General features: G+C 41.6%; 1 protein-coding gene across 2 annotated transcripts in view; it reads right to left on the bottom strand.

Moving 5' to 3' along the window:
* ca10a (carbonic anhydrase Xa) overlaps positions 1-26,945 on the bottom strand; it is a 168,207-nt gene that overhangs the window by 93,799 nt on the left and 47,463 nt on the right. The window contains exons 1-2 of one of the 2 annotated variants that reach the window (XM_018688392.1): positions 10,515-10,820; positions 6,034-6,176 (exon numbers count right to left, since the gene is read on the bottom strand). In XM_018688392.1, the coding sequence (XP_018543908.1) occupies positions 6,034-6,176; positions 10,515-10,545 (174 nt within the window). In that variant the 5' untranslated portion in view covers positions 10,546-10,820. Of the gene's footprint in view, positions 1-6,033; positions 6,177-10,514; positions 10,821-26,945 lie in introns of those variants that run through there. The other variant, XM_018688391.2, reaches the window with a different exon arrangement.

The raw sequence follows: 26,945 nt of genomic DNA, 5'->3' as shown, positions 1-26,945 counted from the left end.
AACCAGGCCAGTAAACACAAAAGCATGACAGCAGCGTGTTGAGGCCAAAAACAACCTGGGAGGAAATCTCTACCACATACTGAGCAGGAACATGCAGCTGATTGAAGTTTGTCTGAGGATACACAAGACTGATAGATGTGGCAAGCATACAATCAAAAATTTCATTCTGATGTTAAATTAACTTTGAAGTCAAGTCCAAGTCCAGTACTCTCCCTGAGGTGCAATGCTGTTCTCTGGCAAAGATCAAATAGCTAATTCTAAAATACAAAGTCATAGGAGGGAGTGTATAAATATTACTGGCAAAGCAAAACAATTGTTGACACATAACATCAGTGTATATGTTGGCCAGTGATTAACAAGACATGTCGAACAGAAAAATCAAACTGGGTTTAAGGAAATTTAGAAACAGTGTCACCAGTATGAAGCTGGTCCACTAGAGAGCACTGGTAAGTTGATTTTGACAGTGTTAAATGTATCTTGGTCTCGGTCTCTTGGTAATAAAAATCCAGTTAATAACACATCATTAGTTTTGGTCTTGATGGGATTTGGCAATAAGATAAATATTGCTAATTTAACTTTTACAAAGGACACACGATTTCTAAAGTCGCCCATTAAACCAAATGTTTCCCTTTGCAAACATAAACATGAATTTTGTCAGATTAAAATATTTCTGTGTATGAAAGCAGCAGGATTTACTGTCTGAAATATACATTGGTTTTAAAGTTGTGGCTGATTGGTGAAGGCTACACTAAATCAATTGCAGCGTCTGTTGGGGAGGTTTGTGGGTAAAGGTGAACACCTATGCTGAAAGCAGAGGTTAAAATGAGTTGTTACAGTTTGAACATCATGGTTACTTTGTTCAATCCCTACAGCAATATTCATTTAATACTTTTGGCTGGACCACAAGAGCAAGGCTGACTCTATGAACACAGGATTTCTTAATCTAATTTTCTAGATCACATCATAAGGCAACATACATTCTGTTGTACCTTATCATTTGTTTTTAGATACTCTGTCTAATATTACAGGGACTTTTTAGATTGTGGCTTTTATTGCAGTTTCCTTTGCAAAATCAGTGTGTGTGTGTGTGTGTGTGTGTGTGTGTGTGTGTCCTGTCCCGCCCTCTTCCTTCAAATCTTACACATGGAGGCTTTAAGGTCAAGAAAGCAATTTGACTTGTGATGAAAAGTGACAGAATAATGTCACAAACTGGAGGATTGTGATTAACGTCTGGAGGAGGTGCGGTTCCCTCAGCGTGCTTTAGTGGTCAATTTCTGTGATACATATACAGATGATTTTTAGAGAATCTGAGGAATTGCTTTTCTCATCTGTTTTGTTGTATTCTCATAAAGGAAGCCACTGCATCAAAACAACCATCTGTCTTCAACCAGCTTGTTGCTGTATGGTATGTGGTCAAAATATCTTTCAGTTTTGACTGAATTTTGCAGGTACAGTGCTCAGTCATTTCTTAAGTGAACCATCAAGACACACCTACAGCAACATCTTGAGGTCGTCTTGAGGTATCAAGCCCTCCTCTCCTCCCTTCCCCTCTCCCTCTGCTGAGCAGTTTGTAATTAAGATTCAGGCCCACAGATGGATATGCCATGGATGCTGGCTCCGACATCGATGTTACACGTCCAGCTATCTGTGGAGCCGGAGACATGAGAAGAATTCCTCGTCTTCAAGGCCTCGGCATCACTGAGGCAATTAGAGCAATCTCCTACCTTGAGTGATAGGGGGTCTCAGTCAGATGACGGTAATTGCAGTTTTCATGCACAGGGCCCATTCCCTTTTGTAATGCTGCACCAACTGCGCTGGTTCAGCCAACTAAAACTTGTGTCTAATTAATTTGAATCGACTATTTGCATAATTGAATATTTACGTTACTGTAATGCATTCTCCATCTTTTGCAGCTGACACAGCTTGTGTTTGCAGACTCACACTTGTCAGGCCATTGACTCTTATGTGTACATCAGCAAACACTTGTACATGACAGGAGTATGAATGTGACCCTGTCACACTCACAAGCCAAAGCTGCTTTAGATCCAAGAGTCACGAACAAGTAAAAGTCACAAGTTTTAATACTAATGACAACTGATACTGTGCCATTTCTTTGAAAAAGAAGTGTCTGGCACTGTGCAGCAGTAACCCAACACTGACTACAGCGTGTCCTTACTGTGGAAAAACCACACGAAGTGTTGCTAAAGCTAGCAAGTTGGAGAACAAAACACACTTAAAGATTACTGAAACTGGCTTCCACCAACATACACAGATTTTTACATCTTGAGAGCCAGAAAGGAGCACACAGTGAACGAGTGACTGCAGACATACTGTACTTTGATTATAGTCATCTGATGGTATTACAAAGTGAGTGTTAACGAGTGTTAATGATGCATTCATCTCATAAACAATGACACATTAGCTTTTATTATCTGTGTTGTGTTGATATTGGTGATTCCATCCTGGTATCATGTGGAATTGGATTAAAAATTGTGTATAGAATAAGAATAAACAGAGTCAAACATTGTTCTGTCACATGAGCAACTGACACCAATAAAGACTAGTAAAAAAGAGTAGTTATGAAACCTCAGAGGACACAGGTTACAGTCCAAGAGCACATGTACGGACCCTCAGCTAGCTGCAAACATCTGCAGTGATCCGACCTGGAAAAGACGCCAACACCAACAGCAGAACCAGCACTGGTCTGCAGACAGCTTCACACACAGGTACACACGCTCTGGTGATATAGAACACCTGCTATCAAACCCAGGATATTAAAGTCATGTGCAGACAGAGATTCAGCGACCGGTTGGCTGGCTCCCTGACTGATGTCTGATTGGTTGGCGGGCGCGCCAGCTGGGCAAACTGGAGAATGTGGTTAGTCCCTCCAGAGTGAAAGTACAGCTGCCGTCCAAGAGCCTGCTGTTTGTTGTTCTACCGAACACTCCCTGTAATTAGGCAGATTCAGAGCTGCCAGTAGCATACACATACATACCTCAACACACACACACATTCAAACCAACTCACAGGCTTGTCAGATTTCCTCATCTGGTTGATCCAGACTACAGGAAGATGTTTTTCATGAACAGAAGAAGAAACGAGACAGAAACTGAAGCAAATCCACCCGACGCTCAGGCGGGTCAGAGATTTGGAGCTTGTTTAGCAACAGAAACATGATTAAAAGCTCTAAAAGCAGGACTTCTGCTGAACTCAGAGTTCCACTTAACGAGATGTCATTACTAAATATCCCTTTTTATAGAATCCACCACCTGGCACTGTTCACAATGCTTTGCTGCACACACCTGACTCCAAAAAACAAGAACAAAAGCAGGAGAGAACCCGAACGTGAGGAAAACCACTGATTTCACAGTGCTACCAGATTCCCTGTGCTTTTAGTAAAAATAAAGCAGGAAAACAGGACAAAAGACACGTAATCCTGTTCCATACACACTATTCATAAATGCACAGGAAACACTTCACGGAGAGAGTGGGGTCTCTGAAAGCACGTTTTTTCACCTCTCCAGCTCCAAAGTGATTCAATTCATTAAAATCTCTTCAAGTAATTGCAGCTCATCTATGGCAGAGTAAATATTCAATTAATACTGCCTTTTTAATAACTGTGATTCCTTCAATCCATCGTGCATAGCCTTGCATGCCTCCCTGCCATTAATTAAAATTTCTCTTTGGAGGTCAATTAAATTTCCTTTAACTATTCATTAGCCAGAATACAGGGCAGCACAAAAAATCTATTAAAAGAGGAGTTCATCTTGCCTATGCAGTTTTTTATATGTGTGTGTGTGTGTGTGTTGTAAGAAGGGGTTTGAGGAGGGTTAATCTTTCTCTTTACTTTCCTCCTCGGCAGAAAGTGGGCTTAAGCTCTCTCTGTGTTGAGGTGGCGAGCTGAGCTGCGGCGAGCCGAAGCGGAAGCTCTTTACCGATCTCCGTAGCGTGTTTGGCCAAGGCTGACTGGCTGCCAAACAGCCAGAGACAGAGCGGGGATGAATCAGCACTGACAAGGTGAAGCCAGCTTCGTGTTCACCAGCTGACAGCTCAGGTGCTCAGAGAGATGGAGACACAACAGATTACATTTAGGCCACTGCAGAAAGAGAGAGGGAGGAGAGAGGGGGAGATAAAGCAAGAGGAAGAAAGAGTCCAAAATGGCTTTTGGACTCTGGAAACTTTTCTCAGAGACAAATGAGAAAGTTGGACTGCACTGGTTTGTGTGGGTGTTAATGTGAGCTGTCAGTGTGATGGTTCTTACAGCCTAACAAGAATGGGATGCCAAAGGCAAAAAAAAAAAAAACACTATTGTATTTGGTGTTTCTTGTCTGTAAAATCTGGACAAATTGTGATTGAGTTTCTGGTATTTTTTTACCTGTTACATTTACAACACTGACTCTATCTATTAGTGATTGACACCCTACTCGACTGTCAGATTCCTGTTATTCCTGTTCCATGGTGAGGTTCCATGCTGGGACCTCCAAAGACAAACAACAGCATCATATATTTGTGAAAATGTCTAAAAATGACATTTGTTTATTTTCAACCTAATTGGCCATTTGATTTAAACCAGGTCAAAATGTATTTATGTAGCTACTGCTAATGCAAACCTCACACTTCCTGCTGCCGCTGCTTTACAATAAAAGCTTTCCACAAGAGAACCACCAAGCCACTTTTATTGTGAAGCAGCAAAAGGAAGGAAATGCAACGTATTTGTCCCTAAGTTTAGCAAAGCTTTGCTAGTGATGGTATTAGTCAATAAAAACCAGTTGTAGACATATTCATCTTAATTTGGTCAGTGGATCTGTTGTAAATATTGTAGGAAGGAATGAATTAAAGAGAAACTGTTACTGAGGTTTGTGTGAACAAGCACACCTCCAACACGTCACCACCAAGAAACCAGCAAAAAGAAACTTGTCAAGAAAATGTCAACACAGGCTGTTTTAGGTGTTTGAGAAAATGACAAACCTCTTCTTTGGGAGGGAAGAGTTTCAAGGTGGCATATCTCTCACTGTTTGAGTCTTTTGTTTCCTGCTCTCTCTCTCTCTCAGCTTCTGTATTTTCTTTGTGATTCATCCTAATAGCAATAAAAATGTGTCATTATGAGTGATGTCCTTACTGCGGAAACATTGCAGGATAGCTGTTCTCAAAGTGGAGTCCTTGAGTGAGCAGCAGGGGAGCCCTTGCAAGGAAGAATTGTTAAATTTTATTTTTATTTCAAGAAGAAATTATACCAGTGAGAAAATGTGTGACAATGTGACTATTGAAATCACAGGTCTACCAATTCTATTATATTCTCCGGGTGCAGACAGATTCTCCACTAAGGCGTCCTGATCAAACAGGGATCCAAGGACATAACGTGGGTGTATTTTAGAATCTAGATGAAGACGTTAGAACAACTCTGCCATAGGTGGTAATCTGCAATGCGTCCTATATGCTCTATCACTGCCCAAGGCTAACCCTGTACTCACTGCTGGCATGTAAACATAAACTAATCATAACATTAATCTCACCATGCAACTGTGCACTTTTGAAAGCAGCCCATCTGTGAGGGCTTCCCAATTAGCTGCTGTCATATGGCACAGGATGGAACAGATTCCTGATACACTGTCCCCCGTACACCACTGTACAGGAGAAAATAATAAACAATATGCCTGACTAATCCGCTGTTAGGATGCAGGATTTCATCCGTATAGCCCTTAAGATAAAGTTATGGCTTTACTTAAAGCAGAACACAACCACTGTGCATCCTTAAATAGGTGAATTTTCCTGTATTTTATCTCCAGGAGAGTGTTTGTTAGACATATAGCTCACATTGTCTGCCAACCCAAACACAAGTAAGGAGCATCGATCAGGGTAACACACCTCATCAAACTACAGCACTGAACACACACAACAACATACAGTGACAAGCAGTAGAGCAGCACGGAGCAACATCTTAGAAACCAGCAACAAACCGAGACTCGACAAAGCCTTCGCATCCATCCAGCAGACAGCAGAGAACAGTGTGTGTTTGCATTTGTGTGTCTTTACCTTGCGTCCACCTGTGTTCAACTTTATGGGAGTGAGGAAGGGGTCAAAGATCATGTGACTGGTCTCGATGTTGACTGGTGACTGCCTCTTCCCCACCGAGCACAGGTTCCAGGCCGAGTTTACCAGCCCCCAGAACGACGGCACTGCAACACAAAAGACAGAGCGGGGGTGTTCAAAAGGTGAACATCTGCACTGAAGAGATAGGAGGGCATTCCACTGAGAGGTCACACAGTCACTGAGGTTGAGCTTCAGCATTGTTTTTAATTCAGACCTGTCCAACTCACAGTGGCAGAAGCACTTTTTGCATTGTTCAACTGATGTGACCTGTAGTCATGTCAGGCTATCACAGTGTCACACACGTTTACACAGTTTCACACAGTAACAGTATACAAACATGTCACCTGCAAGAAATGCTAATTAATACACACACACACGACAAAATGAACAATCATAAGCACATAAAAGAAGTGAGATACTTCTAGTTTTACGCCAACTCCCCAACAACACCCCTCTGTGGTCCAATTAGAGCAAGTCACTATCATTTCTATGGATATAATCAGAATCAGAAAATCTTTATTGATCCCTGCAGGGAAACTGCTCTGTTTCAACTGCTCAACATGCAGTTAGAAAAGATGAAGTGAATTGAGTATAAAAGTAAAACTACTATAAAATGGTAACAATAATAAATACACAGTAAGTAAACGTGCAAATTCAAATATGCATCATACAACTGTTTTCAGTCCAAATCAAACTGATTTAATGTGGGAGATCTGCGGAGTGTCCCTTTAAGGAGTTCTCACCATTACATTAAAACCATGAAAATAGAACAAGATAACAGTGCTGAGCTAACCCTCCTGTCTGTTCCTAAACATTAACTACATCAAGCTGACATCCTGTTTACTGTATGTTTCTATTGTGCTACATCTGAACCCAGTAAATGTAAAGAGTCAAATAATGCAGCTATGAATGCAGCTCTTAATCAATCCTGTGGAAGGAGTCGGTCACCTTGGATACTTGCTAGCATTCCTTCCCCACCTATTTTTGGAAGCTGTGTCACACTACAAGTCATTTCATTTTGAACATTTTAGGGTCCCATGCACCCGTATCATCCATCTCGAAGATACAGTAGCATGGATTGCTAGTCTCATACCGCAGCAGGCAATGCCAAGATGAGAATCACGAAGCTTAGTGGGCGAAACTAATCTGCAGTGACTTTTAGCAATTTGGTCAAAACCTCCCTCTGAATGGAGGAGATATCACAGAACTGAGAGAAGTGGAATCAGCCTATAATCAGCTAACACATGTACTATAAGACTGAGAGGACAGGATGGCACAGTGAGAGAATGTCAGCACTGTGGGAGTGATAGGCATCTCAGCCAGTCATTTTCTTATGTAAGACTTGGCCACCGGGACCAAGAATTCAATTCCTTCTCAGCATAGGAAGCAAAGGCTTATCACTGTCAACTCTAGCAGGAGCAGCTTTTTGCCACAATATCTCCTGGAGCCTAAAGCAGCATTTTCCATTTAGGAACGCAGTATTACGCAGAGATGACTCACTGGAATTGTGCTATGCATATTCCACTAAGATTTCCAACAAAAGCAGAGACTAATTTGAAAATATGCAAATTCATTATGAATCAGAGAGAAGCAGACACGACACAGCGTGAATTCAAAGCTAAAGACTCAGCAAGTCAACAAGTCCTGCATGACTTGGAGCCACGGAAATTGTTTGTGGCACTCATAGATGTTTTACAGAGAAAGCACTACATCACTATTCAGATAAAAGTGTGGAGTCAAGTGGAACAGGTGGCAGTGTATTCATTATCCTTTCCACTAAGAACATGGTGTTAGTTGAGGGTATGTGTCAACAAATCAACAGAATTTACCATCTTAATAATTATTACTTCTGTAGCTGAAGTAATTAATCAAACATGAGAGACTATCTAAGCTAAGAATGATGCTTTCATCCATATTTTATATGAACAATAGTTGATGACCTGACTCTGCGGAGTATCTTTCTCATTCTTTCAGCTCATTGGTTTGTCTCTCCAGCCTACTTACTTACATAATAACCATCCAGACTTAAGCCCTCACTGACTGAAAGATGAAAAATATATCCACTATAGATACAGTATGGTGACTGTGCTACAGGCATAAGTTATGGCATACTGTGAGACCTTAGTCACACATCACTGAGTCACACTGCAATAAAAAGCTTTGCTTGGTAATCCTGCTGAAGGAGAGTTCTCTCTATGAGCTGTCAATAGTTGGACTTTATCACATATAAAAAAATATGTTGACCTGCACCACACCAGAGTAAAACAGTAAATACTGTATTTTTATGAGATATGCCTCCAAATTTGACCTCAAATACAATGTTGGGTATTATGCTGACTTCCAGAGTCCACAGTCGGGGGTTGCAAGTTGCTGCCTTTATTTGTGTCAGCAGAGCGTGGCAGCAGCAGCAGCAGAGCAGCATGGGACTAGATGTGTGGTTGCTGGCTACTTCAACACACTTTCCTCCATTTCGGTCATTTGTACAGCCACTTGACAAACTTTGGCAGACTGTCCTCTCTACTGTAGCTATGATGTTCACAAAGCCTTGCCCAGTGAACTGCAATGTTTGACCGCAATGCAGAAGGGCTCCCTAGTGGTTCTGGTGGGTTCACTATAACGCATCAGTGGCAACTGTAGCACAGGCTGCTTCATCGTGTGAACAGGCCAAATGTCCACAGCCTCTAAGGGAGTTTATGGGTTTGCTGTAGTAGTAAGGGGACAGTACCACCAGTCAGCAGTGTGTAGCAACACCAAGTAATGGACCATCTTTGGGAAGAATACGGTTTATCCATCCAGAAGGGTTCAAACATTTGGAGAATTAATGCAATAAACAACAAATCTGTTCATACGTGTTTTTTATGAGGCCAAATGAATCCTCACAACCCACAAACTGTTTGGCTTTTGACTTGTTGAATATCTAATAGTTGATGGTTGATGGATATATATATGTATGCATGTATGTATATGTACTAGCCACCAATGGAAAGAACACGTTTGATCAAGGGGAAGTTCAGGGGAGAGAGAGAGAGCTCTTCTGATGCAAAATCCTTCATGAAAATGACAGGAAATCCATGTGCAGAATGGGAACTGGAGTGTGAGTGAATCGATCCATTAAACCTGGGACCCTTGTCGTAAATGTACACATAATTATTAGCTGTTGATAGATTCCTGAATGCAACTACAGCGGCATGAGACATCACTCACTGCTGACAGAGGCACAATCAGCTCTGTCAATAATCTACACACACCCTCCTATAGCACTGATACTCCTATATTTCACTTGCTCACTCGCGTTAGAGCCACTTTCATTTCTTATTGGAAAGCTGTAAAAGTGGACAGGGATATATGGCGTGGCCTTTTGCAGATGTCGGACAGAGTAGATGTGTAATGTCTAAGTGAAAAGGGCAACTGAGGGTGGGAGGCAGCTGTTTCATAGCTGGTTTTCATCCCACTTTTTAAGTGAAATGCATTTTGGGTAATAAAAAAAGTCACAGCTTTCCATGACAGTTGAGTAGCCAGTTCAAAACAATAATTACAGTCTTTCAAGCTTTCTTACTCTGCATCCATTTGTCATGTCTCTCTAAAACACTGCTCAGTATACACCCAGCAGAATACAGTTTAAGTCCATAACAGTATCTTTGCAAGGTTTTGCTCCTAAAATCTAAATCTTACTGTTCATTAGAGGTAAGCATTATATCATGGTATATATTTTGTTGTTTTAATTTTTCATTGGTTTAGTAGGGGGAGTTAGATTTATGGCTGTATTTACTGTGCTTTTTGATGGCTGACTGCTCAGTTGTTGTCTTTCAGAAGCTTGTTAACTGTTTGGACTGGTTGTTACATTGTCATGTCAAATACATGATAAAAATGGCTGGATCAGAACATGGCTGCTCAACAACTCTATGTTTTGACTGTGATTTATCACTTATTCTCCAGTACACCTGTCTGTATACAGGGGGCTAACAACACATTTAAAAAAAAAAAAAAAGGATTACTCTTCCTACCTATATGGGCCCCACTGTTTTCCAATATGTTTATCCTCAATGCTAGTTGCATTTGCTTTATGTATCTACATAACATTGCATAGTTAGACATTAGTTCGCCAGAGGCACCCTGAAGTTTCAGGGGATAAATCCTAGTTCACCTTCAACTGGTGGCCTTTGTTACACACTCTGCTACACAGCTCAAGCAAGTCACTCAGATTACTGGGTTTTACACTATGTGTAAACGAATGGAAACAACTGACTGTCTGGAGCAGTGAGGACAATGCACAGTGAAAAGCAAAACCTCTAGGCAGAAATATAAGGATTAGTTCTATGATTTGAAAGAGTGTTGAAAGATTAACTTAATTAGCACCGCCACAATATAAAAATCCACAATTTCAAGCGAAAGTTCTGCATTAAAAGGAAAATATTCTCACACACATTCTCGTGGTCGCTCGCTCAGCCTAGCCATCCCCGCCTCTGCCTCCTCTCCCTGCGCCGCCTCCGGCGCCTCCCGAGGCCGACAACAATCCACGGAGACCCCGGTAATCTCGATATGTCTCCCGTCGTATGTTGTGTGTCGCTTGTAACGACAGTTCTACACTGTAACCGACGCTGAATAAGTCCTGGCAACTAAACACGTACTTTCTTTGACAAAACTCGTCAAGCGAAAATAAACACGCAAAAACAGCGCCGCTCTGAAGAGCAAAGAGCCCTTATACTCATGCGCACCGCCGCCATCTTCCCGCCCTTATGAAGATTGGCGCCTGCCAATGTTGAGTAATTATAGTACGGGCTCATCAGCTCTGCTCCATCAGCAGGTCAGAAGTACTTCACTGTTGTAGTTACTGTAGTATTTCACATCTATACTGACATATTTGAGTAACAGTACTGCACAGCTTGCTTAAACACTACATGATTGTTTACTGTAATCTTCATACAGTGAGTATTGTTACAGAGTGAGATGACAAATGGATGGACCATGGAAATGAATGTAAACTAACAGATGGCTGCAAATGTAGAACATTTCTACACTCCCAATAAAACACAGCAGCACAGCTTCTAAAGTGGTTCACTGTAATGTAGAATCTGTGTGATGGTGAAAACATTCAAAACCATTACACTCCTTTAAAGCTCCAGTGCACAATTCACATAACTCAACCTGAAGTAACAGCATGAAGTGTTTAAAATGTAAAGACTTTAAAAAACATGACAGTGCTGAGGCAAAGATTTAACACTCTAATGTTTCCTGTCAGGGAAATGTCCTGCTTTCTGTCAACTGTCCCTAATGCGTAGGTTAAAGATTTAATTTTGCTATTAAGCTTTATTCAGTCGAGATTTGTCATCAGTGATTCTACAGCTGAACTGTAGTCTTAAAGAATGGGTGTTTTCCACATAAAAGATCTTGCTTCGTCATGAGCTTGGTCCTCGACGTGGGTGTGTGAGGCCACGTTTGCAGACTAATTATGTGGCTGGCTCAGCTGAGTTGGAGGTGCACGCTGGGTCGTCCCTGTGGGCTTATTAGAGTTCAGGGTTGTGGTGAAGGTGGGATCTGAGGTCTGAGGAGACGCTCGCTGGACAATTACGCCCTACATTAATTACTTCCACAGCTGAGTATCTCACAGATAGCCATGTAGTCATAAATCCAAAGCGTGGAGAAGCATAGTTTCTCATTATGGAGCACAGCTCAGAGAATGGCAGCATCAAATTGCATTTTATGGACATATGCAGGAGGTTAAAGCTGCACCCAAGCCAGGATAAAAGTATCTCTACAACAGACTAAACTACAAAAATTAAAGGCAACCTATTTTCAAATAACACACAATGAGATACATACACATATCTAAGAACATGTGCATGCACACGCACAACACACACAAAGAGCAGTGTTAGAGGCTGCAGAGGTATTCATTTCATTAAACAGGCCCAGGCACAGAGATAGCCTTAATGAAATGTCTTTATTCTGTCAACTGGATATGGATGAAAAGTTAGACTAATAGTCTTTGGGAAACAGGAGGGAATTGTAGAAATGCAAAGTGCACTCACACACATGCTAAAATACACACAAACACACAGCCCTTCTCTCTCTCTCTCTCCAAAGACCCAGATGCATCCTGTACATCAATTTCTTGGACGAGCATCAAGAGAAGTATAAAAAGTGCCTTCCTTTTGTAACTGCTGATGCAAAGCTGGGTTGCAAATTTGCCCGCAATGGGAGAGAGAGAGTGAGGGAGAGCGAGTGCTGAAGGAGACCTAACAGCTTGGGGATAAATGCTTACTTAAGCAGGTATGGAAACCAACATCTTAATGATAATGAATGTCTAAGAGCAGCATTAAAGGAGCTGTCATATTCTGCTAGCTCTCAATTTGAAACACTGCTCTGGCGCTGCAGGTTCCATCTTGTTTACTCACTAGGGGGGCATTTTAACAGACATTTTGGTGCATTTGTGAACAGAAGGAGATATGCTTTATATAAAAGCTCTGGACAGGGACCAGGTGCAGTACATTTATAAAAAAAAAAGTTGTCACAGTCTTTTTTTGTGGCAGAGGGAACATGGAGACTGTAAATTTGAGGTAAAAAAAAGAAAAGCGTGGAGGCTGGTGTATAACACACATCTTTTCTTTGCTACATTTGTAATCTCGACATTCAGTGTTTGGCTTCTGAGAAAGGTGTTAAGACACTATAAAAAGTATACTTAACAGGAGCCGTGTGAATGCAGAGACATACAGAGAGGCTGAGGCAGTTTTAATAGCATCCAGATAAACACAACCCAGCCTTAAATAAGAAGTAAACAACAAACACTGAAGGTAACTCCCAAATTTATCACACTTCAGACAAAAACAGCTAACAGGAGCCACACTTAGGTAAAATAAACTGAACTACCAAACCAGAGGAGGAGGGCGACAGAGCAGGAGGCAGGCACTGACTCACTAAAGCTCTTTTACTTTAATGCATGAAAGTGCTATATACATTAAGTTTATAATAATGATTACATTCATTAGACAAGCCTACAAGCACAAACCATGCCTCTGTAATTACTGTTTAACAGTCAGAGACTGGGCAACACAACAGTCTTATGTGGAAAGTGAATCTGTTTCACTCTGTCATACAGAACAGTGCACAGTGTGGAGAGATCAGGACCTGGGACAGCTCCAGCTGCAGGGAGGATAGGCTGCACCGGACTTTACTCCCTGACTCCAGAACTCCGATCCATTACTTCAGTGAAAGTACGAGCACAACGATGTAAAAATACTTCCTATCAAGTTAATATACAAGATTCAAAATCAGTGTTATCAGCCAAAGTATCAAAAGTATATGTAATATTATTAGATTGTTAATAGTAATGAATGTGTTGTGTGTGAGCAGCATTTATACTGTTGTAGCTTTTTGAGGTGGAGCTTGTGTTTAGGGTTTAACTACCTTATATATGGTCAGCTGGTTTAGTCTAGTGGTTCCCAACTTAAGGGTCAGGCCCTTCTAAAGGGTCCAATGATAAGTCTGAGGGGTCATGAGATGAGGAAAGTGAAAAAAAAGTTCTATTACAAACTTTCTCAAACCTCTGTTTTTTATGTAAAACTGAAAACATAATCTGTGTCAAAACGTTGTAAACAATCTGAGAAGTTTAGAAGGGAAATGCCGTATACGTGGAACCGCTAACAACTCAGACATGACAAGATAAATAACTGTGGAAACAACAGTCGTGTGAATGTGACACCTCACCTGTCACAGCAGGTGTCCTGCTTTAGTACATGTCACTTCTAAGTTCCTCTTAAATACAGTGAACACTACACATGGCAGCTTCATTAGCTGGCCTGTCAACAACAGTAATGCCTCAGTTAAAGTCACTGAAGATCACATTATGTCCCCTTTCTGATGTTTGATGTGAGCTTTGCCTGAAGCTCCTGACCTGTCTCTGCATGATTGTATGCACTGCACTGCTGCCACATGATTGGCTGATTGGAATAATAGAAATAAGGAAATGAAATGAATGAGCAGCAGAATAAGTCTGAATGCATCTATTGAAAATGGACACCTGAGTCTTTCTCCTTACTCTGACATTTCCCTGACCTCTGTTATCTAATGAATGAACAAGTCCCTTGAAAAAGAACATTTCCTTCTAATGGGGACCTGAAAACAAAAAAAAAAAGACACGGAAACACACACTCACACACAAATGATTGGTGCTGCAGGTGACACACTATCACATTGTAGCAAGACTTTTATCACCTGGCCCACAGTAGTCTCATTACCACAGTTCATCAATAGCTCCTTTTTATCAGCTGTAGCATTAGCACTAATGAGACTAACGCTAGCGCTGCTGACGATTAGCAGAACAAACCATAAATCACCAGACAGCTATTACAGGCAGGGTGTTGCAGGTACTTGAATGTCTTTCAAGATGCACACGTATTGAGTGATGTTGAATGCACTAGACTGTGTGCATCTGTGTGAGAGACGGAGAGAGGGAGAGATGGAGAGACGGAGAGATAGAGAGACAGAGAGAGGAGAGATGGAGAGATGGAGAGAGGCCAGGAAGAAATGCAAGTGTCTGTATTAATTGAGGACTGCAGTCTGTGAGAGGCCACTGTCTGCCCTCTGTGGTGCTGCCTTCAAGTCAGATCTTGGAGGCTCTGGAGAAAATTAAACAAGATAGTTAAACAAGATAGTTGAAAATAAAGGGGTGGTGTGTTGGGTGTCATATTTAGCTCAAACTCATTGGTGAACACAGAAACAGCACGTTGAGACAATGATTTATGAGAGTGCAGTGTTAACAGTGTTACCTAGGAAATAGCGGACAGTAAATGACCTACTCTGAATGAACCGGCTAACATTAGCTGCTGCTAACACTGGATCTTTGCTTTGATTCTGAAAAATAAATTGAGCTCACAACACCACGTAGCTAGCTTCTCTCTGTGTGTACTGTTTCACAACAGAAACTAGACACACATTGACATTGCTGTTGCTCTATAGGAGCTAACTAGCAGTGTTGCTAACTATTTTCAAAGGACAGTAGCTAAAGCATGTTTGGTCAGTCATTATGAAGTCAATTAATTATATTAAAACATATCAACTGTATTTACATATCTACAATTTCATTTCATTCTAATGTTTGAGAGATGAAACTACATGTAATAACAAACCAATATAAATGTTAATCTATCTCTAACTTCAAAAATGGTTTATGCCAGCTGCACAGATTTACATTAAATTGACATTATGAAATAAAAACTTTTGATAGAGGATATTTTCTTATGAAATAAAATTCTCTTATTATAAATGAATGATGTAATAACATTTCACAATAATGAGTTCTAATCATTTCATAATAATCATTTTATAACTGATTCCTTTATGTATATCTTTTACACAGTCTGTTCATGTGCTTATTTATTTTATGGTTACTGTTATATTCATTTATATTGAGTGCTAAGTATTGCTGTACAAAGATACACTTTGATCACACTACGACTGAATGAAACAGAATGCCAAGCCACACAATATTAATCACACATGAATGGCAACAAAGCAGAGTCAGTACTCTGTGATAGGTAATCAGACTGAATCAGTGTCCAGAGGAAGAGAGCAGAGAATCAGCCTTATTAACTGATGAAAGAATTGATACGAGCATCAATGTTGGGTTAAAGAGTGAGTAAATCAAAGTGGCTGTCCAGTGTGATCTGGGTACACTGCATAATGCCTAATAAGCCATCAACAGTGCAAAAGACACTGTATTGACATCAGCATATCAAAGACTCTGTTAAATAATGAATGCATTTCCAAGTTCGTAACCTGTGTCCCCGTGTTAACTGTTCTGACATCTCCAACATGTACAATAAAAAAGATCCCCCCACCAAACACACACATCAAATCCATCCCTTCTCTCTTCCTGTAAAATATTGCTGATATCTTTGCTCACTTACATGAATTCTAATGTGTTAATGTGGAAATAAATACAGTGTGTAATTTGGGACGAATTCTAAGCCCTTGAAAGAAAACCCAAGTATTAAACAACATTAAACATATACTCTATATTGTATGCCTACCCATAGACCCGTCTTTGCTTTTAGACTCTACATCTAATCAGCAATGATGAAATAAAGCTTTGCTATATAAACATATCCAGTGAAATGGAGGTCTAGCTGACCCTCTTTATAAAAAATGCACTAGAATTTGTTAGCTCATTGGTCTGTTAGCAGGAGCACATCATGGGTGGAAGGTCTGTGATTGGTTATCACAGATTGTTCACAATTACAAAAGAGCATGGTTGCAGTCTGAGTGTAATTCAGTTCTGTCTCTTGAGGAGGAAAGGTGATGCTGGAGGCAGAGAATCCTCAGCAGCTTCAGACTGCTGTAGTCTCCAGGGACTCCATGCTTCCTGTGGTGACACAGATCTTTAAGCAATCAGATCAAATTCATGAACCATTTGATTGAATCCCTCTCAGGATTGTATCTGACTCACAATTTCCTTTACAATTTCAATTTAATGGAATAAATATAGAATTTCTTCAGCTCCCTCAGAAATGCATCACATTACACAAATTAAAGATGCTTCAACCTCTGTGTAACTGAAGAGCATTGTGCATTTTCCTATTCATCGTTGACCTGCTGTAGGGCAGCCACTACCTTTCCAGTGCTGTGTGTGTGTGTGCCTTTTCAAGTTAATAAATTATGAAAACATCAGTTATATGCATATTGCTAATTTTCTCTTCTTTATTTTCTAGCTACAGTGCAAAGTGCTGCTTGACCTCTGATATAAAAGCCACTACAAACTCACTTTGTACCATATTGTATTTGTTGCAGCTAAATGCACAAAGAAATCCCATTTCCAACTTCAGCTCTAAGATAAGAGCTTAGTGTGAGCACCTGAAGACGCCACACGTCCAATATTTGTGTTCATGTGTGTAGCGCCTGTGTTGAAGTGTGTGTGTCTCAGGGAAATGGTCAGTGACAGTGGGTCTTGTTTGTGCTTGTTCTCTGATGCTGGAGTAATCCTGCTGCCCCAGCACAGCGCAAAGGCCTCATTAGCACTGCCCAGTCAACAGAACAATAAACATGCCAGTCAAGCTAACTCCTCCTGTCATGTTGTTAATGGTCTGGGATATACAAGCTGGCGGCCAGCAGAGGCCTTCGCTCTCAGGGGTGGAATAACAAATACAGCGTCCCTCAAGGTGGGGTGAGGTGGAGCTGGAGGGGTAGAGGAAAGAGGGGAGGAGGATGTGGAGTGCTACGCCACAGGGGGAAGACGACAGGGGATTTTTCCTCTGACTCAGGTGTTTTGTAAGCTGAGGCCTCATGGGGAAGGGGGGGTGGGATGGAAGGTGTTGCCTGAGTGAAAGGGAGTGTATAGTCCAAAGTGCCAAAGGTGCCACAGGTGCCAAAATGTCCCAGTGGTTAGAAGAAGGTCCTGGGTTTGAAACCAACCCCTGAAGAGATGGGAATTGCCAAAGGGAGTACGTGTGTTTTCTATGTGAACTGCACCAATGGGGACAACAGAACAGTCTCTACTCTAAACCAGTCATGCTGTTGCACTCAGTTGCGTGCACAAAAATGACAGGAGTAGTAGTGTGAAGAAGAAAAAAGAGCTCCAGAGACAAGTTCAAACCCAGACTGCTTTAACATCTCCACACACAGACCAACGCTTGGTTTTGGAAGCTTAAAAAAAACTGTTGGACAAAGCCCCATTGATTCCACTGCCTGAGAGAGGCTTTCTGACGACGTCAGACAACCTGGAGCACACTGACACATCCAGTCTACACTCAGATCAGCATTAGCAGCGTCTCCAAAATGGCAGCAAAATGGTCAACAGCTATTACTCATGAGTTGAACTCATGTTAAAGTTTAACTCTGTACAGATTTATTTTGCTGTGAAGAATAATCCTCTGATGACAGGGATAGAAATCACCTGATTTTAGTCATAAGATTTGCTGTTGTAAACTCTGGTGTGACAGGGTCTAAACTCATGAATGTATTAGTCAGACTGGGTTTCCTGGATCATATTTCATCTTCTCACCTGTGGCAATGCACTCACACCAAGCCACATTCATTCTTCCATCAGTGAGCTAATGGTACCCTGACTCCTGCTCAGTACACGCTGGGATAGACTCCAGCTCCCAGCGACTCTTAATCAGATAGGCATGTCTAGAAGGTGTGTGGATTGATAGTAGAAGCACTGATGGTACAATATGTGTGAATGCAGGAAGGTAATTTAACACCTGAGTTTAAAATAAATGGCATGAAAGTTGTGAAACTGCCAGAGTGAACCTAGATTTACAGATATGTAACAGACACTGGTCTGATTACATAATATTCCTGGGATATTCACATAACAACACTGATACTGATTTGCACTTTCTTTTGCCAACTTTTCTACAAGTGTGTGCAGCAGTTTGATAGAAACATTACTAATTACATCTTCAATAAAACAACGACAGCAGTGACAAAATATCAATGCAGTGAACCACAGCAGTCAGGCTTCTCTCACTACATTAGCAACGTGTCCTTATCTGAGTTCCAAAACAGCTCAACAGTCTTATCCCTCACAGACAGAGAGAGCCACAGAGAGAGTGTCAGTCATTTGCTGTGTTAATTACTGGCAGATCTTTGAGGGCAGACTCTAGACTCTATTTGGAAGCCCAGCCCCTGACTGATAGACACCTTGCACCTCACAGCAAATGTGCTTTTATCCTCAGGTGCTTAGCGTCAGTAACTCAGCCCCCATGGAGACTGAAGACGAGTATGCACAGAGAAACAACTGCAGTAATAATTACCTAAAGGTAAAAGATCCACGGCTCTGCCAATCTGTCCTGGAGATAATCTACTTTTTGCAACAGCTCTGCTTTGACGTCGACTGCATTAAAACAGGTGGACGTCTTGTGGGGAAAAGCAAACATAATGGACTAAATGTTTAATGGCCCTTATTAAAAAGGAGATTGTGATATTGGCTTAACGCAGCACAAGGGTGGCAGTTTACACAACAGAAATGAGTGGAACAACCTTGCTGCATGCAGCAGAATGAGACAGAGCTCAAGCTTTTCTTTCAATTTCCCACAGCTTTGTGTCTCCATTTCAGTCACAGCAGGGTGCTCGGGCCTCCTCGACAGCCCATGTCATTACATTTTATTGTGGTCCGCAAGACTACGTGGCGAGCATGTCCAAGCATGTATGTGGGCTTATATGTAACTTCAAATCCCTGGGAGAATGTGCGGGGGTAATCTCTGCCTCTCTCTCTCAAGTCTGCTCTCAGTCCAGCCGCCTCTTGGACTCCTAGTCTATATGGATGAAGGAGGAACATGATTAAAACACGCAGTGGCACTGACTCCAGTCCTCGGGGGTCAAAATGTAACATCTCTTGAAGAAAGTAAATGAGAAAAGCCGAGAATAGAAGCTGAATTAATAATCAGGGGGAGGAAGCTCGCAGCTCAGTGGCTCCACGCTCTTTCTGTATGTACACCACTGCTTCATTGTTCAGTTTGAATGATGCCAACCCCGGAGTGGCGAGTCAGTGTCAACAAAATCACTCAGTAGTGACTGGATTATCTCTAAAAACCACTGATTCTCGACTGGAGAACAATTAGGAGAACAAGGATTTGGTAAAACCACTGTTTCTGATTTCTGATTTTCACTCAGAGCACACCCTGAATAATAAAGACATTTTCAAAATGTGGCTGTTGACTGAAGGACCCTTTCCAGGCTAATGAATCCATTTCCCATTTTACCTCCCTCCCTCTCACTCATGAGCTCTGAATTTCAAAAAAGACCTTTACACCAAAAAAGAGAGAATTACCACCACTAATCTCTTGGCTAAGCGCCTGATAAGGTCCAGTAATAGAAATCATTGTGTCCGCTTTCATGTCCCCAAAAAGGGGACTTCAATGCCAGCAGACAATGAGACTCCATATGCTCCTTCTTCTTAGGCTCATTTCAGAGGGGAAGTATTAATAATGGCTCTTCTTTGACTCTGTGTGCCACTGTGTGGGTTGTTTTAAGCATAATGGCAGCCGAGTGACAGCATCAACGCTGCTCTTCTCTTGCTCTCTTTCCCACACCCACTCACACCCACTCACACACACACACACACACACTCCGTCCCTGCTAATGAAGAGAGTATTAGAGCTAAAAGCCTGGGCTGCTCACTGTTGTCGCTGGTATGAAAAACCTCCTCTCTCCCACAGGTGACACACACTTACAGAACTGTGGATGAGAACGACCTACAGCTAATAATAATGTGATTTGTCCTCGGTTCCTGCAAGGTTCCTCTCTAAAAGAGAGGTCAGAGGCCAGTGGTAGGTGGTAGGTGTAGGACAGCAGCCTTGGGGCTGAAAGCAGCTCAGAATCTCAGTAAAGGACAGTTCAGCATCATGTGAAGACCTGAAGCTGTGTTTTCTTGCTGAGGGACATTCTGTCTGGTCTATTCAAGGTTTCACAGAGCCACAGTGAAGAGCTCTGACTACCACATGTACATTGTGATCAGTCTGAGCTCAGGCCCCTTATTTTGACACTTTAATCAGTGTATTTCAGTTGTGTCTTTTTTACCGGCTGCAGAGGTTATATCTGATTCTAACTGGACGTCAGTGGAGCCATTTCTTGCTTTATGGGAGACTGTCCTAAACCTAACTTACCCTTGACCACAGCAATATCACATCATAAAACTGATTGATTTTTCATCAGTGATTTGTACTGGTTTTGAAAGGTAAAGATAAATGATATTGTCCTGTTGATCGGAGCAGAAAACACTTCGATGTATCGCTCTAAAGGGAAGTTACAAAAAATGCACTTTGTGTTCTTAAACTTAATATTTGTTGCTTTATGTTGTTCTAACACAGGTCTCTGTTACATCAGTGTCTACATCCCCCCAAACACCAATGCTAAGGTGGCTTTACTATAGCGCCACAAAAACAAACACCTAGACAGTCTCATTATAACAGCAGGAGATTTTAATCTCGTTAAGCTCCAGGACATTCAGCCCAAGTATCAAGTAAACGTCCCCATGGTTACCAGAGGCACAACCACTCTAAACCAGGTTTACACAGACAGACCTGGTGCATTCAAAGCCTCCTGACGAACCCCCCGAACCCCACCCCCCCTCCTTGTGAGCTGCCACCACCACCCCTGAAAGGCTGCTGGCCCAGACAACATGTCGGCCTGGTGCACAGACAACAACCTCCTCTAACTGTTTGTTACACATCTTATAGTGTATGATGCTGCTACCTGTCGTATTTGCACTGAACCTGTGAATGGAGATTCATTTACACTCAGTAAATGACCACATCATTCAACCACATCTCACTGTTCTTATGATGGGCTGGACTCAGGTCAGTGATCATCAGCTCCAGCCACCGATGAAAACAATGAGATGTAGTCAAAAGCCTGTGACTAAAACAACAAACAAACAAATATATAATAAATAAAAAAATCAATCAAACTACTCTTTCCACAGTTCAGAATGAAAGAGAGAGAGAGGGAAAGAGAAGGTGCACACACTGTGACATTCTCCTATTTTAAAAATCTTACATCTGTACTTGTAATGGCCATAAACAGTCTGTATTATGATTCAGAGCAGAAGATCTTTTTACTGTTCTCCTCTCCCACCAGCTACAATAGATTTACAACTAATCAATGCCTCATATTTTGCACTGATGGCACACGCTCACCCAGCCCTCACCATGCATTTGTGTTTTATCTCTGGATGAAACATTTTGTCTGTAATGTCTCCAGACAGGCTTTCAGAGCCCTGAGTATACTAATGTACATTCCCATTATTCAAAGGCACCTCAACAAAGCGATATGAATTGAGGTGGGAGAGTGTGTTATATCATGTCACATCATCCACAATGTGTTGGAAGCCTCTTCTGAAGACAGCGTGGGAGTGGGAGTGGGTGGAATGGAGACTTGGCTGCTCATTAATCTGGTCACTGTAGTCGACTCTCAGCGCTGAAACAAGCACAAGAGACTCGCATAATGTCCAGGATTGCAGTCTTCCTCCTTTAAATGCTAAAGAGCCCAAAAGCAGGCAGACGTTGACATTTACAGGGCGAACCACCAGCACCAGCTATTCCTCTCATTCTCCCTTTCTATCCCTCTGCATTACTCACATTTCTACTGAATTGCTGGCAAGATTCAATAAGTGCTTATGTCAGCTGTCTCCTGCATGGCATCACATAGAGCAGCCAGTCCACAGAGTCTGTCTTACATTATCATACAAATAGCTCCTTCCATGCGCGCTTGTGAATCGCGTCCAGATAGCAGCCGCACAGAGATAAACTGACAATGAAGTCAAATGCCTCCATAGATCTTCTTTAATGTTTTTCCCCTGGTTTTTCAGAGTAAAGGTCATCACAGTGACAGGGTCACGTGCTCAGTAATGGGTGTGAATGGGATGTGGGAATATGCATGTATACGTGAGTATTACCAGCTCAGCGTACAGGGATTAGACATATGGAGTGAACCGGAAGAAGCAGCGTAAAGAGCTAATAGCTGCACACACTCTCCAGGCTGAGCAGAGGGGGGGATGTAGAGTACATGGACCATAGAGAGAGAGAGGAAAAAATCTAATCAGCTCTAAAGAGAAGAGTCAGTTCTGGGCTGGGTGCCGAAGAGAGGAGAGATGACAGCAGATGTGCAGATTTGACTTGTGCGAGCAATCCTGAGCGACTTTAATATAGCAGCCTTGCTGACACCAGGCTGAGGGAACACTGAGGATGAGTACCAGCATGTCTGGAACTGTATATTTGAAGTGTTTGGGTCTGGGCTTGAGTACTGGGAATTGGGATCATGCTGTTTCCCAGAATTTGATGCAAAAATGTGATCCCACTTCCTGGGAAAAACACCTAAACAGAGACACTTTCTCTGAATCTCACTACTGCTATAAATACTTTGTAGAATCTGTATGACTAAACTGGGCTGCATCTGTAAATGAAAACAGCAAAACAAAAGTCCTGTATTATTATGAGCCAATAGGTTTCAAAGGATGAAATTTGAAGATTGCCTCAAACAAAAGCCAGTGGGTTCTGGTTTAATGATCATTATCCAGATCATCTAAACCACTTCATCTGGAAGTGAATGTCTGTAAAGTATGGCTAAATATGGCTTAATAATCTTTGTGTGTGAATATTTACACTCCATAGGATCAACAGGCTGTTTGGATCAGTTTGACTTGTTCTTAGAATGAATCTGGACCTATTGCTGCCCTGTTCAGTTCAATAAGATATGAAATAAAACAAAGCCATGCTGATCGGATAAGAAGCAGCTGTGCAGTATTTTGGGCTAAAAGCTGTTTGACTACTAAAAAAAATAAATAAGAAAATCATTAAAAAAACAGGGTGAGAATAATTTCAGTTTCAGTGACCAAGCTGAATGTAAACTTGTACCAGTGAAATGCAGTTCTCACTGACCTCCATGTCCTCTGCTGCAGGATCAGGCTTTAAGTCTATGCTGCCCTGAATATGCAGCTGTCTGAGAGCTGACATGAATACGTCGCCCCTCACCTCTGGAGATCATTGTGTGAAGGCTCGGTGTTACGTCAGAGAAAACCATCAGCATTGTGAACTCCCCCATTGACTGGACTGGACCTGAATGGAGATCCAGGCTCTAATTTATGGCTACAAGAAGGTTGGAAGCTCTGTGTGAAGCAGCTACGATGAAATAAACAGCATCACCTGCTCTGCAGAAACAACATTAACACATTTGTTTTGAAGTGAGTTAAAAGAAAGAAGCATCACAGAGGATTAGAATTGTTTTGTCTCCCAGAGCTCGTGTACATCTACATCTGCTTTACATGCGAGCAGTGCGAATTAGTCACAATCAAAATAAAGAACAAAAACATTACCACTGACTCAGCTTAAAATGCACCACAAAGCTCCTTATGCTTCTGATGCACATTGTAGAATTGTCAGGCTGAGTCTGGCTGTGTGTGCGTGCTCCACGTTGGCACATGTTGACGTTGGATGCTTAAAGAAATTGAAGGCTAGAGGCTGGTGCGTGTCTGAATATTTTTAATTATTGTGAGCTATTTGAGCAGATTATCCACAGTGTCATGTGTTCCCAGGGCTGCAAACAGACAGACACGTCAATGAAACCCTAATCTGATTTTCTCTACCCAGAAAGCATTTGCATCAGAAGGCTGTGCTCCTTATGCTCTTCACATGAACCACAACCGATGAATCCATCCAAACATAACCTGCAGAGTATTTAACAGTCACTGACATCTGACTGTGGTGTGATGTGTGTATGATATTATGAAGTTAAGTAGATGAGTCACAGCTCAAGGTTGCAGGGCATCAGGGACAGTCTGTGTGTGTTTCCTCGTCTTTGTGAGTCCCGAGCACAACTTTAAGCTTCAGTAGTGAGCTGTGTGTCTGAGGCTGGGGGCGAGCCTTAAGGCTGGTTCTGGCAGCGAGGTTATGCAGGGAATACTGAGCAGACACAGAAGAGATTCCTTCTGCTCACTCACTGGGTATTACACATCTGAACATGAAGTGAAGCGCTCGCGTCAGACACTTCTAAGCCCTCAGCTGAATCACGTCTTTTCTGTCGCCTTTCGTCTCAGAAAAAGGTCAAATAAGGTCTTATTTGCTTTGGGATTATTTCTGTACTTACAGCAAATGAATTCTGTCACTGTGATTGTTAACAAGTGAGGCTGACAACGGGCTTTGCGAACTCACCCAAGACATTCAGTGTGAATAGATGAGTACTATGTGCATGTGCTATTTTCTGCAGGAGGCTTATATTCAAACACCAAGTTCTGTTGTGGCACTGCTGTTACTTTAGCTCGGAAAATCACAACGAAAAACACATCAACTGACACAAACTACAGCAGAATGATAATAGATATGTTTACATTTTGAACTGTGTGGACACATTAATAATAATATTACAGTAGCATTATTTATATGTATATTATATATTTCTTTTGACTCAATCCTCAGTCCAACTATCTAAAGCCACAAATACTCACCTGGACGACCAAATGTGGATTCATCCACCGCTTAAAATAGTTCCCAGCAAATGCACCATTCCCTCCTGTTTGAGCAGGAATTCACAGAGTCCTCAGTAATTTCTCTGCATTATTTTTTCTCGTTGTCAGTCGAAAGCAACAGACAGAAGAATACATTATTATATTGTGATTTAGGCCCCACACATTGTCGGTCCATGCTCACAGGTGTTTTCTCGTAACTTACGTGATTAGACTGTTCATGGGACTGTGTGGGCGTGGACTGACTGTACCTAACATGTCTCTCCTCCTGTTAGCTTCTGTCTGCCTCTTAAGGCGCAAAAATATCGACCTGAACAGCCACAGTATCTGAAAGTACCTGTGTGACTGTAAAAACCCTTTAGACACATTACATGTCTCTGTTCTGTAAGAAGTCTATTATACTGAGTCTAGTGGATTGGTTTCTGTCTTGCTTGACATCTTTGTGCTGGGAAGACTGAAAGTAATTTGCACAGTCTGAAGAGTGTTTTGAAAGAGAACAATAAAACTACAGAAGATGACAAAGCTTTAGTGTGAAGGTTTGGTTCTCTTAAATTAAAAAGAGCATGTTTCTAGTTTTCAGATGAACTCTTCTCTAAAAAAGAAATAGTTTAGTTTATGGTTTGATGACTTGTAGAAGTTTCCAGGCATCTGAGATCACAGATAAAAAACTGAAAATATTACTTTGGAAGAGAACACTGGTGAGTTTTATGAATACAGACAAAACTAAGCTACAATGAGCACCTGGGCTTGCTGTAATGTTTTTTATGCGCTCACAAAGAAATGGTTGGTTTACTGTTAAAATCATGACGGTTCGAACAGGGCTAATAGGAAAGTAAATCCCAGGCACATGCTGCATGTTTACAGAGAAACAGATGAAAGGAAAGCTGGATGAGAGATTGCACTGAGTTACAGAAGCCAGCGGAGCAGAGGCTAGCTGTGGACGTGACGTCAGGACTTTGACTCATAATATCTGCAGCTCTCCTGCTCAGTTTGTGAGAAATCCACAGCAGCTTGGTGTGTAACCTTCTTCCTGCTTCTTTTTATTCTCCAGCAGATTATATAAAAGGCTTCGATGTGAAAGGTCAGCACAGCTTGTTATCACTTATTAGTTATTATAAGCTTCTCATGCATTCACTTCACCCGATCATGGTGAATCATGGTGATTGAGATTAATTCATTTTCACAGGTTTAACTGCTGCTGTGACCTGGCCTTTGGGGGAAATATATATATATATATATATATATTTTACATATGAAATTCCATTAAACTTCCTACTGTTGGAGAGCAGATATCTCAGACTCAGCTATGTCAAAATCTGGACAAACTAAAAATAAAAAACAAGCAGAAACAGGTGAGAAAATGAGCCTTTAATACACAACTGCTCTGCTGCTGCTACAGAACTGCAACTACATATTTTCTCCTCTCCCTCACAGATCAGTCTGCTCAGTAAGCATAGGCATGCTGTGTGCAGTTTGCTGACGTCATATTAGCCTACATGATTTATTTATAGATCCTGTATTTCTTATTTTTTCCCAGTTTCCCTCCAAGACATGCAATGTTGCCAATACACAGATCTGCATTGTAAATTTTGCCCGTCAGGTCACTTTAAGTCTTCAACCTGGCAGTGGATCTTCAGAAAATCCCGTGCTACAGGCAGCAGTGAAGCCCCGCCGTGACGCTAGAAGAATCAGAAAATTCTTAAAATACCACAACGCACCACAAACACACTACACGTGAAACAAGGTGCTCTGTTTATTTAAAGGCCTTGGTGATGCATGCTGGCACAGTGAGAGAGCATTTTCACTGAAGCAGACATTCACAGGAGCTCGAAAAGATAAAACCAGAGGCCATTTTCTCCAGGTTGCCAGAGGATTAAAACAGTGTAATTTTTCTGCCTCA

The sequence above is a fragment of the Lates calcarifer genome, linkage group LG23 (assembly GCF_001640805.2).
Source record: "Lates calcarifer isolate ASB-BC8 linkage group LG23, TLL_Latcal_v3, whole genome shotgun sequence".
Classification (NCBI taxonomy): domain Eukaryota; kingdom Metazoa; phylum Chordata; class Actinopteri; family Centropomidae; genus Lates; species Lates calcarifer.
This window is presented reverse-complemented; position numbering and strand designations above follow the sequence as displayed.